Below are 20537 nucleotides of genomic sequence, written 5' to 3' on the forward strand. Positions count from 1 at the left end.
GTAGAATTCAGTTTCAGTGATATCCCATATTGAAAGTGTTGTTTTGAATGAATGCCTGGCAAGAAAAGAAAATATGGGCAGAGAATAATAATTTAGGTCGAATACATAGTGCAAAGGCAAATATATAATGGGAGTGAGCTCATGTGATATATGTCCTCGTAAATACTGTGTGCTAATTTAAGGCCTGGATAATTTCAAATATGTGCATTCCACATAAGAGTGCATATTGAAGATGGCAGAGCAGGAGAAGGTCACAGTTGATTTTTTTTAAGAAACAGTATAGAGACTTTAGGGAAAGCAAATAGGATGTTAGGCATATTGTCAGCAGTTTAACTTTTCACCTGTAAAAATCCTTGGCCAGCCAGGCTCAGAGTTTAGTTTTGAATGCAGTTGTGGTCCAGATACACAACATTGGAAACTCCGGGCAAGGGTGGGGTTTCATTGAAGAAATATAGGTGTCAGTATTTACAGTTATTGGGTTTTTGAGTGCTCTGGACATATGGATATACTGTACAAAGAGGCTTTACCAAAACTCCATTTCACTTGGCAGTTAGCTAGCTAAAAAACTGACTGTTGGATGGGAAGCTCTGCAGTAAAAGGCTGTAATTGGATACTGGAGAGGAGAGAGCGAGAGCGAGAGCGAGAGAGAGAGAGAGAGAGAGAGAGAGAGAGAGAGAGAGAGAGATCATGGGTGGCATGATTGTGAAGGGGCAGATTGCAGGGGCTGAAGATCAGATTGTGGTGGGCTGACATTGGCAGTTCCAGATGGTCATGTGATAGGAGGGAGGCAGATTGTGTAAGATAAACTTGGAGGCACAGTGAGAAAGTACAGAACAGAAAGAATATAGTCTTACTGAATCCAACAATTCTCACATTCCTTCAGTTGTCTAATCGCTCAACCCCAGGAAATCAACATGGTTGCTAAAATCAGAACTATACAGCTCATGTAAAAATGATGCCTTCTAATCTACTTCTTGGGAGCAAGTTAGTTACCTGACGGGGACTCAGTTTTCCTGGTTAATTCAGAAGTAGGTGCTCTCCTGGTCGGTTGGCACTGGATAATCCAAATTTAGGAGTCAGAAAAGAATTTACACAATTTTTTAACGAATGGTCCATGCTGTTTTTTTCCAACTTTTTTCTGCAGTTTGCAATTGCAGGGAAGGCAAACTGGGGGCACACACTGTTTATACCAAGCCTGATCAGATGTTTTTGATTGACTAGCTTTTTACTATTCTTTTTGTGGTTTCACATTTCACATTTATTATTCTTTTATCCATTGCAGTGAAAGCAGAAGTTCTAACTAATTCATACGCAGATAATCAGTAAAGCTTTGTTTGGGAAAAGGGGTCCTTTTAAGCAGTTCAAATTAGTGAAATAATTCTGAATGCCAAAAAGAATTACTTCTTGTGTTCCATGATATTTATAGAGTAAATGTTATGAATTATGGTTCAGAAAACTCTGAGGAGCTTGTTGATCTGCACACTTGAATTCCTGATACGTGTTCCTGCTGAATAAAATATTTTCATGTTTGTGAACGAGTTACCTACATGAGCTGCACAGATAAAACAATGAAATTTTCAGTTATATTTACAGGAACTGTTGGAAGTTCGTTAATACTGTTGCACAAATTATAACTCCTGGCAAACAGCCAGTACTAATCTGTACATGTGTCACTTTACAAGTCAGATATATTGGCGTCCTCCCAACAAACACTACAGAAGACCAAGTACGCAGACTACCTGAAAGTTAACTTTTCTAATTCCTGTTGCCTGTGTGGAGCTTCCCCCAGGTGAACCCCTTACAGGAACTTTGGTTGTGCATCCATCGCAAATCAGAACTTTGAATTTGCAATATCCTCTCCTAGAAAATGTGCTCAAGTCAGGAACATACATTCAGAAAAATGTACACATCAGTTAGTTGCTTGCTCTTAACATACCCTTCAGAATCGAGCATTCTCAAGCTTCCATCGCACTTATATTTTACCTGGGGAGCAGATAGGGACCAGATATTTTGACATGATCATGACTTCATTTTTATTCTTTCATGAGGTTTGGGTCTCATTAACAAGGCCAGCATTTGTTGCCCATCATAATTGCACTTAAACTGAATGCTTCACTTAACCATTTCAGAGAGCTGTTAACAGTTAAATACCTGTCGTTTGTCAGCCTATATAGGTGGGGCTGACAGATTTTCTTCCTAAAGGTTTTAAGTGAACCAATCATTTTTAATGAAAATCTATGATAGTTTCATGATATCATTACTGAAACATACTTCCAATTTAATTTTTATTAATTAACTGAATATGTCACTTAATTAAATTTAAATTTGACAAGCTGCCATGGTGGGATTTGAACACAGGACCCAGGGCACTGAGATTAACAAAACAGCACCAGCTCCACTACATTTGCAGCTTTTTTCTTTTCTTGGATGTTTTGTCAGTCTCAGAGCTCCTGTAATTTGTACAGTTTTCAACATTTTATTGGCCCTTACATCAGTCACATTACCTTTATTTAATGTCACCTCCATTATGATACGATCTTTTGGCCCTGGTCCTTTGCGACAGCAGTCACCTTCTTCTGATGTTGGGACTGGAGTTCCACCGCTAGCATTGGAATTGGGAGAGCTGGACCGACTCATTAAGGTTGGAGTGGGACAAGGAGTAAGGCTAGGACTGCGCAACCTGGTACGAACAGTAAGAGTCACTACTCCTTTCTTCAGTTGCTATTGGGAAAAATTACATACTTCACATTAGGATAGACAGATGAATGAATCCATAAGCAGGCTAATATCATCGGTTAAGTTTTATGAGACCGCTGACCAGGATAATATTTAGTGTCCATTTCTAACTGCCCATAAGAAGATAGTGATGAGCTATCTTCTTGAAAGACAATGTTCTGAAGAAGAGTCATACTAGATTCAAAATGTAACTCTGCTTTCCCCTCTCCACAGATTCTGCCAGACCTGCTGAGTTTCTCCAGAGCGTCAAATAGCACAGAAGACACCCTTCAGCCCATCAAGTTTGCACCAACCTATCTAAACTAATCCTATTTTCAGCACTTAGCCCAGAGCCCTGAATTCTTGATTCGTTAGAGGATTAAAGGTTATGGGGAGAAGGCAGGAGGATAGGTTTGAGAAACATACGAGCCATGTTCGAATGGTGGAGCAAACTCGATAGGCCAAACACCCTAATTCTGTTCCTATATCTTATGGTCTAATGTTACATTATTTCAAGTGCTCATCCAAGTACATTTTAAAGGTTGCAAGGTTTCCCGCCCCTAGAAACATACAAGGCAGTGCATTCCAGATTCCCACCACTCTGAGTGAAAATCCTTTACCTCAAATCCCATCTCAACCTTCTGCTCTTCACCTTAAAATGATATCTCCCTTTTTACTGACCCATCAAAAGGGAACAGATGCATCCTTTTAACCCTGTCCATGCCTCTCACAGCCCTCAATTAGGTCTGCCTCAGCCTTCTGTGCTCTAAATAAAACTACCTGAGCCTATCCAGACACTCTTCATAGCTATAATACTTCAACCTAGGCAATATCCTGGAGAATCCACTCTGCAACTGGTACAGTGCAATTACATCCTTCCTACAGTGTGGTGACCAGAAATGCAGACAGTACTTCAGCTGTGACGTAACCAAAGTTCTGTACAACTCCAACATAACCTCTCTGCTCTTATAATCTGTGTCACTAATTAAAGGCAAGTATTTCAATCATTTTTACTCATTTGTGGGATGCAGGCATCACTGACTGGCCGGCATTTATTGCCCATCCCCAGGTCTCTTCAGAAGGTGGTGGTCAGCTGCCTCCTTGAACCACTTGCTGCAGTCCACCTGCTGTGAGGGGACGTACGATGCCATTAAGGAGGGAATTCCAGGATTTTGACCCAGTAACAGTGAAGGAACAGTGGTATATTTCCAACTCAGGATAGTAAGTGGCTTGAAGCTGTTCCCATGAATCTGCTGTCCTAGTCCTTCTAGATGGAAGTGGTGGGTCTAGAAGGTGCTGTCTGAGGATCTTTGATGAATTTCTACAGTGCATCTTGTAGATAGTGCATACTGCTGCTGCTGAGCGTCAGTGGTGGAGGGAGTGGATGCTTGCGGACGTGGTGCCAATCCAGTGGGCTGTTTTGTGCTAGATGGTGTCAAGATTCTTGTTAGAGCTCCACCCATCCAGGCAAGCCGGAAGTATTTCATTACACTCCTGACTTGTGCTTTGTCAAAGATGGGTGGGCTCTGGGGACACAGGAGGTGAGTTACTTGTTGCAGTATTCCTAGCCTTCCTGTTCTTATAGCCACTGTGTTTATGCAGTGAGTTCAGTTGAGTTCCCAGTCAATGGTAACGCCAAGAATGTTGATAGTGGGGATTTGGTGATGGTAATACCACTGAATGTCATATTAGATTGTCTCTTATTGGAGATGGTCATAGCCTGGCATTTGTGTGTTGTGAATGTCACTTGCTAGGCCAAGCCTAGATATGTCCAGATCTTGTTGCATTTGAACACAGCCTGCTTCAGTATCTGAGGAGTCGCGAATGGTGCTGAACATTGCATAATCATCAGCAAACATTCCCACTTTTGACCCTATGATTGAAAAAAAGGTCACTGATGAAGCAGTTGAAAATGGCTGGGCCTAGGACACATCCCTGAGGAACTATTGCAGAGATGTCCTGGTGCTGAGATAAATGACCTTCAATAACCACAACCATCTTCCTATGTGCCAGGCATAACTCTAACCAGCCCCCGATACCCACTGATTACAGGTTTTCTAGATATGCCTTCTTAACCACCCTATTAACCCAACCTGTTGCCTTCAGGGATCTGTGGACAAGCACCTTAAGGATCCTCTATTCCTCTGATCTTCCTAACATCCTGCCATTCATTGTGTACTACAATGTCTTGCTACATCTTCCAAAGTGCATCTCCTCTCACTTTTCAGGTTTAAATTCCATCTGCCACTTATCTGATCATCTGGTCTAATTTTTTTTCTGTCACCCAAGACGTTTTCCTCACTATTAACTACCTGGCCAATCTTTGTGTCATCTGCAAATTTAACTAATCTCCCTCCCCACATTCTCATCTACTTCATTTATATGCATTATATACCACAACATCAGAGATTTTTTTGTATGTTGCTGGATACTGGCCTCTGGTCACACAAACAACCTTCCACCAGTGAGCGAATTTTGGAGCCATCTTACCAAGTTACACTTGGACCCCTTGTGTTTTTACTTTCTTTACCAGCTCCCCATAATAGGACCTTGTCAAAAGCTTTCCTGAAATCCATATAAACCACATCAACTGCATTACCTTCATCTATGCACCTGATCACTACCTCTAGCTCTTTCGGTTTCTATTATTTTAGCAAGAAACTATCTTGGTACCAGTTTTATTGTAATTATTTAAGATAAACAATGGTTTTGTACGTGACATCTTACCTTGAAGGTTTGAATTGCCTGCTGATGAGTTAATCCTTGCAGGGATTCCCCATTAACTTCTAGAATTTCATCTCCTGTTGAGAACAGGACAAGCCTATTTACATCCTTTTAAAAGTGCATTGTCTATGTTGTGTTAAATGTTTGGCATAGCATCACTGTTAATTTAGTCTTGCTGTTTTAAAGAAAAAGATAAATCAAATCACATTATAACAGCGATTTAAGAAAAGTGAATAAACAATGACAAATTGATAAAAGCACTTTGCCATTAGTGCAATAATGTCATAAACCAATTAAACAAAAAGTGCTCGTAGAAACATAGAAGATAAGAACAAGAGAAGGCCATTTGGCCCTTCGAGCTTGCTCTGCCATTCATCACGATCATGGCTGATTGTCCAACTCAATAGCCTAATCCTGTTTTCTCCCCATAACCTTTGATCCCATCTGCCTCAAGTGCTTTTGAATATATTCAATGTTTTAGCATCAACTACTTCCTGTGGTAATGAATTTCACTGGCTCAACAATCTTTGGGTGCAGAAGTGTCTCCTCATCTTCATCCTAAATGGTCTACCCTGGATGTGACACACCCACCATCAGGAACATCCTCCCTGCATCTACCAAATGTCAATTAGTAGACAAATAAAGCATCTTTGCAGAATAAAATTTAACACTGCTTCCATTAGAATCTCAGGAAATTGCCAATCACTACAATTCTGTACAAACTCAGTAGACAACAATACTTGGGAAATGAGAAGTGAAGGACAGAAACTGGACAGGGGCTCCAAGAGCACCTGACTAACAATTAAACAGTGTTAAAAATACATTAAACTATATAAACATTTGAAGTTGTAACATTCTGTATTTTACATCTTCACATCCTGCAAGTTTCATACTCTGAAAGTGATATGCACTACTCAACAAAATATTGATGCCATTGTAAAGTTAGTTGCTTTTTGTGGTAATTAATAGCAATAAGGACCTTATAATGAAGTGTTGATAGTTATTGGTGACATCAGCCATGTGGAACTTATTACTGCTAAACCTTTTCTATCTACCTATTGTTATGATCCCAGCTGATGGTAACATAGGGCAAGTCAGTTTCCAGAGCCAGAGCTGATTTGACAAGCCAAAAGTTTAATTCTTCTTTTGTTCACTGTGGAGATCAATCACTGAAAATATTCACATGAGGCGGCCAAAGTACTTTTAACAAAATAACATGAAAATGTATTACAAAAAAAGTTCAGCACAAACTACATTTCTCTATACAGGAACTATTGGAATTAATTCAATTTCTGATCCCAGAAGGAAAGATCTATCCGTTTTACTCCAGCAATTACGTTGCAGATGCTTCATTGAAGGGTCACCTCGATTTCCGAGCTGAAGCCTTTCGCTCCTAAGCTGGCTTCCTAGAAATTTTACTAAAATCACATGACTCCTTAGAAATGCATTTTTTAAAAATAGCTTTCTGACCTTTCAAACAAAAAATTAGACTCCCACAGAACTAAAAACTAAAACTTATTTTCCTTCCACTTTTGAATACAAGTTCCCAAATAACAATAACATACTAAGAACCTTCATCTTTTTCTAAATATAACAATTCAAAAGAAAGTGGACAAATATCCATACGAAATTCCATAAAGGTGACAAATTGTAAATTTAAAGAAGTAAATTGGCATTGCGAGAAAGGAAAATAAAAATTGCATTTTTTCCTCTAATATTCACTGTAATTATACTGCAGAGAAAAAGCAGATTTATGCAGACTGTGAGACATTACACAAGTGCCCATCCTGATCATTTCAGATCCAACAATAATAAAATGTCTTTTTGGGGTATTGCCTGACATCAAAACCAGCTTTTCATGTTATTTTATTCCTTAAATAAATTGTTTATTATAACGAGCCAGGGTTTGCTATGGTACAGATCATGCCAACTCTGAAAAGGGTCATTCTTCAGCTGTTGGGAGCCTGCAAATCATATAACAAGTGGTTTCATATTTAATTGGAGCACCTGAGAGGCTTAAGTATAATTTACAAAATGGCAAGCTCTGTTTCTGTAAGTTCTCTCAATGAGCCAAAAATAACAAGCCAAATTGAATAAGTCACTGCAGCATAACAAAGAGCTAAATCTTAAAATAGTTTTAAAGTTGATATTTAAAAGTCACTATAAAAAATGATTGGGTCATCAGATTTGGCTTAATACCTAGTTTGCATCATCAACTGCTGATGATTTGGTTGCAAGCCATAAAATTTGTTTTAAATGTTATGATACCTCAACACCCTTCTTCCCCACCAGTTTTCTTGGTTGAAGTTGTTTCCTTTCACTTTGTTTAAGTCACAAACACGATGTACATTTGTAAACCTTCAAAATTGACCATAATTCTTTCCACACCCCACAAGCCAAATTTAGACACAGGAAAATATGAGAACTATATTTGGATTCAAAAAGTTTGATACTGAATGAAATCTTATAAGCCCATATTGATTTTATTTCAGAGATGTCACAACGATATAACTTCCATACATTTGACAATCTAGCTTCTTGATGAAATTTAATGACCCAAAGAAGAGCCTAGATCAATTCTTGGAGTATTTTCTCCTATGCTGACTTCATAGAATCCCTACAGTGTGGAAACAGGCCCTTCGGCCCAACAACTCCACACCGACACAAAGAGCACCCTACCCAGTCCTATCCCCCTAACCTACACATCCCTGAACACTACGGGCAATTTAGCATGACCAATCCACCTAACCTGCACATCTTTGGATTCTGGGAGGAAACTGGAGCACCTGGGGAACACCCACGCAGACACGGGGAGAACATGCAAATTCCACACAAACAGTCGCCCAAGGGTGGAATCGAACCCGGATCCCTGGCGCTGTGAGGCAGCCACGCTAACCACTGAGCCACTGTGGTGCCCGAGAGACTGTCTTCTATGTCCAGTGGTCAGCTAACAAAAATTATATGTGAAGTAGAGAGAAAAATGCTATTGTATATTCTTAACCACACTTGTAAAATAGAGAGATTCACTGGGTGGCAGGCAGACAGGCATCAGGTATTGGCCAAATCCAATAATAAACTAAATTTGAATCACGATCAAACTCAGTTACCATAATATCAATAAAAATTGGGAACTTGTTTGTTCTTTGCCGAAATTTAAAATAATCAATGACAACTTAAATATTGCTCTACCCTTCTAAAATTGTTAGTATTATCGGTGTGGATCAAAGGACAGTTTTCAGACCTTCTTTCAGTCTTCCATCAGCAGCAGCTGCACCATTTGGAAAAATAGTTTTGACAAATATTCCCATCCGTCCTCGAGCAGAATCCTGGCCACCAACTATACTGAAACCAAGACCCTGAAAAATACAGATCAAACAAAATATTTTAAAAAATGAAAATACTTCTAAATGTGTACATCGATGTTTCAGAAACATGTAGCCAGGTTCCTTAGGTAGCACATTTTGAGAAATTAAGGTGGAAGGTCAAATTTGCAAGACACGACGAAGATGGAAAAGAATGCATTCAGTGAGCACTGTAGTTGCTGGTTATAAAACTGAAGTAATATTCTGGATGTCTGATGGGTTACCTTCTAGAAACTGAGGGTCCTTCCAACAGCTTTTTTCCCCTTTTGGCATCATGATGGGTTGAACAGTTTTCTGCTAATCTTTAATTTCTTTTAGAATCAATGTTGTGAGAAGAGTGGATTTGCTTTCTAACTTTTAAAATTCAGCTCTTGGGAATCACCTTGGTGCTAGTGAATGTCTGAATTTTTTTTCCCCATAAGAGAACCATCAATGATCTCATGAGATATGACTAGAACAAATTACCCACATTCAATCTTTGATCTAGGCTGAATTAGCTGATCTACAAGTTACCAAAGATTCCTAGGGTTGGATAAAATTGATGCATTCTGCTTGCGCAAACATTAGGCATGGTAAGGCAGAACACAAAGCATATAAACTGTACTGAAAAAAGTGAGGTAAACAACAGTGGCGCCGATACAGTAGATGCTTACCTTTCCTTGCCCTTTCATTAGGACGATGTTCGAGATGATTGATGGCTGGGCTAGCCGCCATGGTGATTCCACTTGAACTGTGCTTAAGGAACGTGCTGACTTTTTTATGACTTGATACTCCTAAAAATGATAAGTAAAGAAGAAGGAGGTATATAGGCATGTTGTAGAGTCACTATCTAACTAACCAGTTTACATTAGGCTATAAATGGAATTTCTGGAAAGCTAGTAACTCATACAAACATATGAACGAGGAACAAGAGTAGGCCGCTCAGCCCTTACAGCCTATGTCACCATTCAAAGAGATCAAGGCTGATCTGATTTTACATTCCTGCATATTTCCAATAATCTTTCTTCCCCTTGGTAATCAAAAATCAATCTACCTCTGCCTTAAAAATATTTACTGCATCCACTGCCTTTTGAGAAAGGGGAATTCCAATGACTCATAAAAGATGTTTCCTCATCTCTGATTTAACTGCGCAATCTCTTATTTTTAAACTAGGAATCCGAGTTCTACATTCTCCCACACAAGGTCAAGTCCCCTCAGGATCTTGTGTATTTTAAATAAATCACCCCAGACTCTTCTAAACTACAGAGTACAGGCCTCTGTAACTATACAAAATACTAGATACAGTTTAGACCACACTAAGAAACTGGACTATCAACTTCAGAATGACATTTACAAATCAGAGTCTCTGGCTCAGTCATACATGCAGTGTGACTAAAGATCATTAAGTTTTGTATGGAGGTCAGCATGCTCCATAATGGAAAATTGACACTGGTTCCCAGAACAAAATTCCTAACATGCAGACATGAGTCATAAAATTCACTTTTAAATTCAGCCTTGAAGGAGGTCTGTAATTCCTCTAAGGGCAAGTGTTCCAGGAATGGAAAACGTCTGTCATCAAGGTGGGTTAGAGAAATTAAGACTGTTTTCCTTGGAGAAAAGAATGGTGAGAGGAGATCTGATGGAGATATTCAAACTTAAGGTCGGAAGAAACCGCTCCGACTCCTGAAAGGATCAAGAATGAAAGGGCAGAGATCAAAAGTAAATCAGAGATCAAAAGGGGCATGAAGAAAACATTTTCACACTGCAAATGATTCAGGCCTGAAATGCTCTGCCTGACTGTGTTTTGGAGACAGGATCAATTGAAGCATTCAAAAGGGAATTAAATCAATATCTAAAAAGGATGAATTTGCAGGTTATGAGGAGCAAGTGGAATAATGGCACTAATAAATTCAGAAAGGCAGCACAAACATAATGCTTCCAATTTCCATCCCACTCTCACCTTCAACTGGTTCATTTCTGACTTCCCTCTTCCCTTCCTTGACACCTCTATTTCCACTTCCAGGGATAGACTGTCATCAATATCCACTACAAACCCATCAACTCCCACAGTTACCTGGACTATACACCCTCACACCCCAGTTCCTATAAGGACTCCATTCTATCCTCCCAGTTCTTCCTTCTCTGTCATATCAGTTCTAAGGATGTCATCTTCTACAGGGGGCTGCCTCAGAAATGTCCACGCTTTCCCTCAGCTGAGAATTCTTTGCACTGGTTTGGCATGGCCCTCAGCCAGGTCTGACCCATCTCCTTCACTTCAGTCCTCAACCCTTACCTTCCCTCCTACAACACTGGTAGGGTCCCCCTGTCCTCACATACCACCCCCCCACCATCCACATCCAAAGGATCATAAAATGCCATTTTCATTACCTCCGGTGGGATGCCACCATCAGACACAGATTCCCCTCTCCTCCCTTGTCAGCATTATGAAGGGACTATTCCCTCTGGGACACACTGATCCACTCCTCTTCCACTCCAAATATCTCTCCACATCTTCATGGCACCTTCCCATGTAATCGCAGAATGTGTATTACCTGCCTGTTTCCCTCCTCCCAGCTCATGATCTAAGATCCTAAACACACCATCCAGCTGAAGCAGCAATTTACCTGCACTTCACTCAATCTAGTCTGCTGTATTTGTTGCTCACAATGTGGTCTCTGCTGTGCAGTGGGAAAACAAAGCACAGATGGATGACTGTTTTGAAGAACTACATTCTGTCAGTAAAAATTACTCAGTTTTTTGTTTCTTGACACTTCAACTGAGTTCCTGCGCCAATATTTCTCTCATGGGCATGCTGCAGTGTTGCAGCAAGCCTTAGCACAAGCTGTACTCTCAACAGTATCTCATTTTTCGCTTGGATGCTCTGCAGCTTTCAGGAATCAATTTCGAATCCAGTAATTTTATAATGTGAACACCTTTTTCCACATGCTTTGGCTACCCCAACACCCCAGGTCGTCATGATAAGGGCTGCTTTGAAAAAAGCCAACGCAATTTCACCTACTTATGGGTCTCCATCATCAGCTTTCCTTTCTCCTCGGCTTACCAATATCCTTCCCCTTGCTGCCTTGGCTCCACCAACAAACACCACTCCTCCCACCCCCCAAAAATTCTCTTTAACATTTATTCCACTTTTTCCTGGCAATTATCAGATCAGAAGAAGGGTCACTGGGCCTGAAACTTTTACTGCTTTTTCTCCACAGATGCTGCCAGTCCTGTTGAGTTTCTCCAGCAACTTCTGGTTTTGCTCATAAAATAATGTGGATAAAGGCATGAGCCCTTTTCTGTTAGAAGCCATTTGATTACACCCTGTGAATTGATATGTAGTTTGCTGTTCTGATCAAGCCACATTCATGAATTTAAACTCAGGAGGTCTTGAGAAAAACTATTTATGAAAAATAAGACCAACTTAACAGCTGCATACTGATGACTTAGATGAACATAGTAAAAATGCTGGGCACACACCTGTCGAATACCGGTTGCATCAAGCTGCTGGGGAAGGGAATGCTTGCGGCCTCCTCGTGCTGGCTTTTCTGACATGTCACAACTTGCTTCACCATTTTCCACTATCAGCTCATCATCTTCACCCACAGATTCCAAGCGGCTCCCTCCACCTGTCAAAGAAAGCTGAGTGAGAATCAGATAGAAAACCGTACGCATTTCATATGGAAATTTAGTTAGCAGCCTATGTCAGGAATTTGGGTTGTTCCCCACAACTTTTTGGCCATTAACCTATGGAGTTGTGTACCTGAGTTCATACAATGCTTTCCTAGCTGAAGATCTGACCTTTCAAGGAAGATTTGCAGGAGCATGGATTTCGGAAATGAGGCCAGTTTCTCAGTTATAATGTGATCAGTGAGCTGTAAATATCAACAGCGCTACTTCAGAGTTTCAGGCAATGTCAGTTTAATCCTGTTAGTGTGAAGCACTAGTCAAGACAACCTATTTGGGATCCCAGAATAATTCCAGTATTGAAGAAAGAATCTAAAGTTAAAGCAAATATGAATTCTGATCGGAATTATTCCTTGAGAAGATGCAACAAAACAGTACCCATTTCTCACATACAATTGTTTTAACTGTTAATAAATAAATATTACAAATTAGAAAATGATACATTTATATAAAAACACTCATGACATTTTGATACATGATGTAGTATCATACAAATTCACTAACAGATGTAATTCGGATAATCACCAGATAAAATTAAGATGTGAATGAAAGTGTCATGGGTTGAGGTAGCACTCTTAACAATTATAAAATGCTTCTGGACCTCAGCTGAATTAGAGATGCTAAGGACTGCAGATTCTGGAAGCCAGAGTCAATCGATTTGAAGGTGGAAAGGCACAACAGGTCAGACGGCTTCCAAGGAGCAGGAAAGTCAACATTTTGGGCTGAAATCCTTCATCAGGACTGAGGAGGGGGAGGAGAGCCCAGAAGTAAATAGAGCGAGGGGGGGGCTGGGTTTGGGGCTCGGTGAAGGGTATGTGGGATGGTGATAGGTGGATGCAGGTAAGAGGTTATTGTGATTGGTGAGTGGGAACGGTGGGGAGGGCAGGTGAGTAGGAGGATGGGACAGATTAGATCAAGTTATGGAGGTGAGGAGGAGGGGGAGGCTGGACATGGGATAAGGGTGAGGATGGAGAGATTGTGAAGCTGGTGAAGTCAATATTGAGGCCATCGGGCTGTAAGCTCCTAAGGTGAAATATCAGGTGTTGTTCCTCCAATTTACATTTGGCCTTACTCTGCCTGTGGAGGTGGCCCGGGATGAACATGTCATCAGGGGAGTGGGAGCGAGAACTAAAATAGATGGCAACCAGAAGGTTGGATTGGTTGATACATGCAGAGCACAAATGCTCCATGAACCTGAGTTTGCATTTGGTCTCCCTGATATCGAGGGGACCACATCGGGAGCAATGGATACAATCGTCAGGTTGGATGAAGTGCAGGTGAATCTCTGCCGCATCTGGAAGGATTGTTTGGGCCTCGGATGGAGGTGAGAGAGGGGGTGTAGAGGCTGGTGTTGCATCTCTTGTTGCAGTGAAAGGTACCGGGTGTGGTGGAGAAGTTGGTGGGAACCGTTGAGCTGATTAGTAAGTCACAGAATGAGCGGCCCCTACAGAAAGTGGACAGGGGTGGGAAGGAAATATCTTTTTGGTGGTGGGGTCTGATTGTAGGTGGAAATGTCAGAAGATGATGCTTGGATTTGGAGGTTGGTGGGTGGTACTTGAGGACTGAGGGGACTCTATCCTTATTGTTGTCGAGGGGAGGGGGTTTGAGGGCAGGTATGCAGGAAATGGGTTGAGGGCATCCAAAATTACTGAGGAGGGGAAATTATGGTCCCTAAAATAAGAGGATATCTGGGATATCCTGGAGTAGAATGCCCTATCCTGGATGCGGCGTAGGCAGAGAAATTGAGAGTATGGGACAGCACTTTCGCAGGAGGGTGAGTGAAAGGAGGTGTAGTCAAGGTAGTTGTGGGAGTCAGTGGGTTTGAAATAGATGTCAGTGGTGAATTAGTTTCCAGAGATGTAAATGGCGAGGTCCAAAAAAGGGACAGAGGTGCTAGAAATGGTCCATATGAATTTGAGGGCAGGTTAGAAGGTGTTAGCAAAGTTGAAGAACTGCTTGAGCTCCTCCAATATAGCAGCAAAGAGGTGAGGGATGGTGCCCCGAGGCAGTCAAGTCCCTTCAGGATTCTGTATGTTTTGAATAAATCACCTCTGACTCTTCTAAGCTGCAGAGGATACAGGCCTAGCTTGTTTAGCATTTCCGCATAAGGCAATCCATTCATTCCAGGCATTAGTCTAATAAACCTCTGAGCTACCTCCCTATGGCATCCTTCCATAAATATGGTGACCAATACTGAACTCTGTATGTGTTTTCACCAATTTCTGTACAACTGAAGCATAACCACCCTACTGTTGCATTCAATTCCCCTCACAATAAAGCATAATATTCAATTAGCTTTCCTGATTACTTGCTGCATCTGCATTCTAACCTTTAGTGTCCATCTAGAGGAATGTACAGCAATGTAGGAAGAGGACCAATGACCTTTTCCATTCTGCAGGCATAAGTGCCTCCATGAACCTTAGTGGGAGGTGGCTACAGCAGCAGACATCAAATGAGTGAGAGATATTGGAGAGAAGGTGGTGGCACTTATGCCAGGAGAGCGGAGAAGGTGACTGGTCCTCTTCCCATATTGCTGTGCATTCCTCCAGAGCAAACAAAAGCATGGTTAACAGATCATTTATACGAGCAGTAATTACACTACTTACCTTGAGATCTGCTCCTGAATTTCATTACACTGCCGCCTGGTGTTGGACTTCGACAACTGAACTGTGGCATTTCTACACGTTCATGGGTATCGCCTTTGTCAGTTTCTGAAACCTGCAATAAAAGTCCAAACAATACAAAAATAACAAGTAAAAGAAAGCAACACCTGCTTTTACGTAGGAATTTTCATGATCTTAAGGCATCAAAGCACTTCTATGACAATGAAATACTTTTGAAGTGCAGCCACTGTTATAATACGGAAGGACTGCTGTCAATTTGTGCGCAGTGTATTCCCACAGGATAATGTAATCCTGTGATTTAATTGAGGGAGGAATATTGACCAGGTTACCAAGGAATAATTCCCATTCTCTTCATGTCTGCGTAAGAGGGGTGGTGAAACATCAGTTTAAAGTCACTCCTGTAAAATAACATCTCAAACATTGCAGCACTTCCTCTGTATTAAACTGGACGTTTATCTTAAATTTCTGGACTAGTATTTGAAATGGTAATTGAACACAATCTTAGGATTCAGAGACCGTATTGGTACCTAATGGCTGCTAATTTTGATCAAAATCATGCCTTTCATTTTCATTCAGTTTACACTCCTTTACTGTGATCAATTTACTTCATATTATAGAATATTATTACATGCAGTTTGCGAAGAAATATTCAAGAAGAGATTATAAGCTGGGCACAATAGCCATAATGAAATACCACGAACAGTGGAACTTCATTAGACAAGACAACATGTCAATTTTAATACAGATAACAAGGTGTAGAGCTGGATGGACACAACAGGCCAAGCAGCACAGTACCAGGAAAGCTGACGTTTTGGGTCTGGGCCCTCCTTCAGAAATGGGGGAGGGGAAGGGGGTTCTGAAATAAATAAAGAGAGAGGGGGAAACAGATGGAAGATGAATAAAAGAGTAGATACGTTGAGAGGAGGCAGACAGGTCAAAGAGGCGGGGATGGAGCCAGTAAAGGTGAGTGGAGGTGGGGAGTTAGGGTGGGGGTAAGTCAGTCCAGGGAAGACGGACAGGTCAAGGAGACGGGATGATGTTGGTAGGTAGGATTAATTTCAGCATTTCATTGTAATGGTAGACCGGTTATCATGTGAAATTTGACAGAGGGAATTTAGTTAATAATATCAAACATTTCCAAGAGACTTGTACAGCACTTATATAAAAGTGTTGAATTTACAATGGCAAAGAAAATACAACCAAGAAACAAAAGAGTCACAATATTTCCTGCATTCAAGTGATTAAACCCAGTAACAACTAGATTAAATATCTTTAAAAGATACTCCCTACTAGATGCATCTTTAGCAACATAAATAAATAAGTTACTATTATTAACTGCAGATGCCCAAGACAAATCGGCAACAGGATAGAGGGGTGAATGGCCTACTCAGGTTTCATTGTAAATTCTTAAAGTGACAGATGCTAAATTAGAATTGCTGCCATTGATAGTTACTTTCTCTCTAATCAGTCATTCAGTTTAGAACCTCTTCCTGAATCCCAAGTATCTACATGAACCAAGACAATTTCAAAATTCATTAATTTGCAATAACCACAAACTCCATTATTTCTTAAAGAATTCCAGTAGACTTATCAGCAGTAATTCATTTTTCATAATTCTTGCTGAGTTGTTTGCCATAAATTTTTAGTTGCGTCATGTTTCGAAGGCACAGTGCCAGAAAGACAGCAAGGCCAGACTGTCCTAGCAGCAGCCAAAGTTAGGAAGGTAGCAGGCAGGAAACAGGCACGAAACAGGCCAAAACAGGCACAAACTTGCCCTTTCCTTCTACAATTCATCTGAGGCTTGAGTACCCAATGAAATTGCTGCCAAAATCATCTCAAGGGTGTCACATGACAGCAACATCCATCTACCAGCTCAACTGAGTTCCTCAAAGAAATAGACATATTAGTTAATCTTCTGTGAAAACCTCTAGAATTGATCACTTAAGATGATTTAAAAAACATTGTGGCATTATGTTTGGAATCAAAATAAACACCTTAATTACACCTACAACTTTAACTTACCAATTCATTTCCCGAGACTCCATTTATGTAGTGCTGTTTCAAATATTGCTCTTTAATTCCCCTTAACACACATTAGGATATTTTACCATGAACAGTTCCTATAAAAATACAAGCTGTTGTTGCATTGTCAGAAATTCATTGACAAAGAGGTTGGCTGAATTGTTTCAATGTTCTTCAAAGCAGAATCACAGACGTGATGAGATATAACAAGGACAGATAATGCTGAGGGATTTTGGCTAATATTTCCGGCAAGGAAATTGATGAACTTATTTGAAGTCAAAGATGTCAAACGTCTCTTGGCATGTTTAGTTGCTGTACACTTTGTGGGCCTTGCACCTGTGGTTGTCTTTCACTTCCAGTTAATTCTTCCTTATCTGATGCTACTTTTTGTGGGCTTACTACTTCTTCCATCTTCTTTGTAATCCTTAGCTGCGTTTGATATAGCAAACTAAAATGACACACCCTATCACAGAGCACTTGAGGCATCTCAACCTTTTCTTTAATTTGGCAAAAGCCATGCTATATGATGCTCCTGGAACTATCATTACACCCTGTATAGCTCTGGCATGGGAGGTTGCTGAATAGTGTAATTACCAAGATAAGCACAGTCTCTTTGCCACTTGCAGTTATCTTTTGATACGCTTGGATAAGTGGAAACAGGGTAGATAGGTGGGTTTTCCAGAATGAAGGCATTGTGGCACCTACTAGTGAAACAGGCTCAGACTTGCACTATCCTTCTACATTTGATCAGACACCAGTTCAACATTAATGGATCAGAAGCTGTATCACATTAGCAACCAGCTCAACTGACGTCTTAATAGTTATATGCAGTCTGTTTTCGCACTGGACATGAATGAAGCCTGCACCACTGAAAATCCCATATCTGTCTCGTTCTGGATGGTAGCATCTATTATGAAGATGTTGGACTGGTTAATTTGACAAAGACAAATTGGTGACCAGTTTGCTGCAGAAAGTGCACCTGCAGACTGTGGGATCCAACTCCTACTTTGGTATATCCCTGAGGCATTTGTCTGTTTCTGGTGCCAACATTTACAACTTGAGCCACCTCCCATGTTAAAAATGGACGTAGCAGGTTTCCGACAGGAGCAAAGCTGTGAGTCAATTTGTCAATTTCCATCTCCAGTTTTCTCTTAGAGTCTTGTGCATTTCTTTGAATTTTGGGAACAGTTCTGCCTGAAATAGGACCTGCAGAGGCTGAAGGGACTGTACTTGAACAGAGGAACGGCCAACATCATTTCAAGATTTGCTTGTGATTTTGAGGACAATTTAAAGAACTTTGCAGGAGTAACGGGAATCAGGAAGTACTATTAGAGAGGATAGTCAAGGTGCATAAAGGAATTAGGAGAGACCAACTTGTGGCACAGTGGCTATGTCTCTAGCTGCGAACCAGAAGCTCCAGGTCCAAGACCCACCTGCTCCAGATGTACGTAAGAATGTCTGTGTGCAAGCTGATTAGCAGATATCTTAAATATTTAAAGATTAGAAGGAAAGTGAAGAAACAAGTAAGAGAAACAAAGGAAGTGTATATTAGAAAACAGGAGCAGAAACAGGCCTCTTAGCCCTTTGAGACTGCTTCACTATTCAACATCATCATAGCTGATCATCTAACTCGTACCTTGTTCCTGCATTCTCCCCTTTGATTCCTTTAACCGAAAGAACCACATCCATCTCCTCTCTTGAAAACTTTAGTGCTTTGGCCTCAACTACCTTCAGTGCCAGAAAATTCTACAAGCTTACCAGTCTCTGGGTGAAGAAATTTCTTCTTATTTTAGTCGTAAATGCTTAACTCGTATTGTTAAACTGTGACCTGTGTTTCTGCACTCCCCAGTCTTCTGGTATATCTTTTCTATATTAACCCTGCTTAGTCCTGTCAGAATTTTTTAGGTTTCTATGAAATCTCAACCACCACCACCCAACAGCCTGCCCCCCACCTCATTCTTCTAAACGCCAGTGGACATAGTCCTAACTGATCCAGTCTCTCTTCATACATCAGACCTATCATCCTAGGAATCTGGGAAACCTTTGTAACACTCCTTCCATAGCCAGAAAATCTTCCTCAGATAAGGAAACCAAAACTGCATTGGTCATACCAAGGTCAAGTATGAGAAAATTCTTTCAGGTAACATAAAACAGAATCCAGAAGCCTCCTACAAGCATATGAACGACAGAAGTGTGGTTAAAAAAAGAGAGGACTACAGATGATTAGGGACCTAGAAGAGGCCTTGTTTGGAGTCAGATGATTAGGGACCTAGAAGAGGCCTTGTTTGGAGTAACAGGGCATGGCTGATATATTGAACCAAGAAAATAGATGCTGCCACATCACAATGATGGTCAAGACTGGCTAACAATTTGGAAACAGAGTGCATGTGAAACTCTTGTTGTACTTAAAGTTAACAAGTCACCAGGCCAGATGACATGCATTCAATGACACTGACAGAAACAAGAGTGGACGTTGTGAAGGTAATACCATACCTACCAATCCTACCTTACCTTAGATACAGAAGACTGGAGATTTGCACATATTACAACTTTGTTAAAAAAATAGGTGCAACGTTAACCGAGTAACTACAGATCAGTCAGTTTAACCTCGGTGGTGGGAAAGCTTTTGGAAAGATAATCCACAATATGTTTAATAAATGCTTGAACAAATTTGTTAAGGAGAGTTGATTAAGTACTGTATAACAAGATTATTAAGCTTACGTTAAAGTTATGCCTCATGGAGTAAAATGGGTAGTGCAGTTACAAAAATAACTAAACAAAAAGAAACAGAAAGTAGAAGTGTTATCACTCAGTAGAAGTGAACTTGTGTTTTTGGTCTGGAAGAGGGTAGAGAGTAAGGTTCTGAAGGGTGGGCATTAGGACTGCTATTTTAATATTAATGAATCAGTCTTGGGTGTGCAGAGCACAATTTCAGAATTTGCAGATGGCACACACTTGGAAATATTGTGAACTGCGAGGAAGAAAGTGTTAAACTTCAAGAGGGCATAGATAGGTTGAGGGAATGGATAGTTAAGCTACAGATAAAATTTGTTTTATTTATTCATGGGATGAGGGCATTGCTGGAGAGGCAGCATTTATTGTCCATCCCTAATTGCTCAAAGGACAGATAAGAGTCGACCACATTGCTGTGGGTCTGGAGTCACATGTCAGACCAGGTAAGAATAGCAGTTCCTTCCGTGAAGGACGTTAGTGAACCAGATGGGCTTTTCCTGACAATCGACAATGGATTCATGGTCATCATTAGATTTGTACTTCCAGATTTTTATTGAAATTAAATTCCACCATCTGCCATGGTCCCCAGAACGTTATCTGGCTTTCTGGATTAACAGTCCAGCGATAATGCCACTAGGCCATTGCCTCCCCTTAATAATGTAGAGAAATGTAAAGTGATTCATTTTAGCAG

At 40.6% G+C, this 20537-nt stretch overlaps 1 protein-coding gene across 1 annotated transcript in view; it reads right to left on the reverse strand.

Moving 5' to 3' along the window:
• pdzd2 (PDZ domain containing 2) overlaps positions 1-20537 on the reverse strand; it is a 422227-nt gene that overhangs the window by 101628 nt on the left and 300062 nt on the right. The window contains exons 8-13 of the mRNA XM_048530010.2: positions 15074-15185; positions 12261-12409; positions 9455-9574; positions 8681-8795; positions 5443-5516; positions 2505-2721 (exon numbers count right to left, since the gene is read on the reverse strand). Coding sequence (XP_048385967.2) covers positions 2505-2721; positions 5443-5516; positions 8681-8795; positions 9455-9574; positions 12261-12409; positions 15074-15185 — 787 coding nt within the window. The remainder of the gene's footprint in view (positions 1-2504; positions 2722-5442; positions 5517-8680; positions 8796-9454; positions 9575-12260; positions 12410-15073; positions 15186-20537) is intronic.

The sequence above is a fragment of the Stegostoma tigrinum genome, chromosome 1, assembly GCF_030684315.1.
Source record: "Stegostoma tigrinum isolate sSteTig4 chromosome 1, sSteTig4.hap1, whole genome shotgun sequence".
Lineage (NCBI taxonomy): Eukaryota > Metazoa > Chordata > Chondrichthyes > Orectolobiformes > Stegostomatidae > Stegostoma > Stegostoma tigrinum.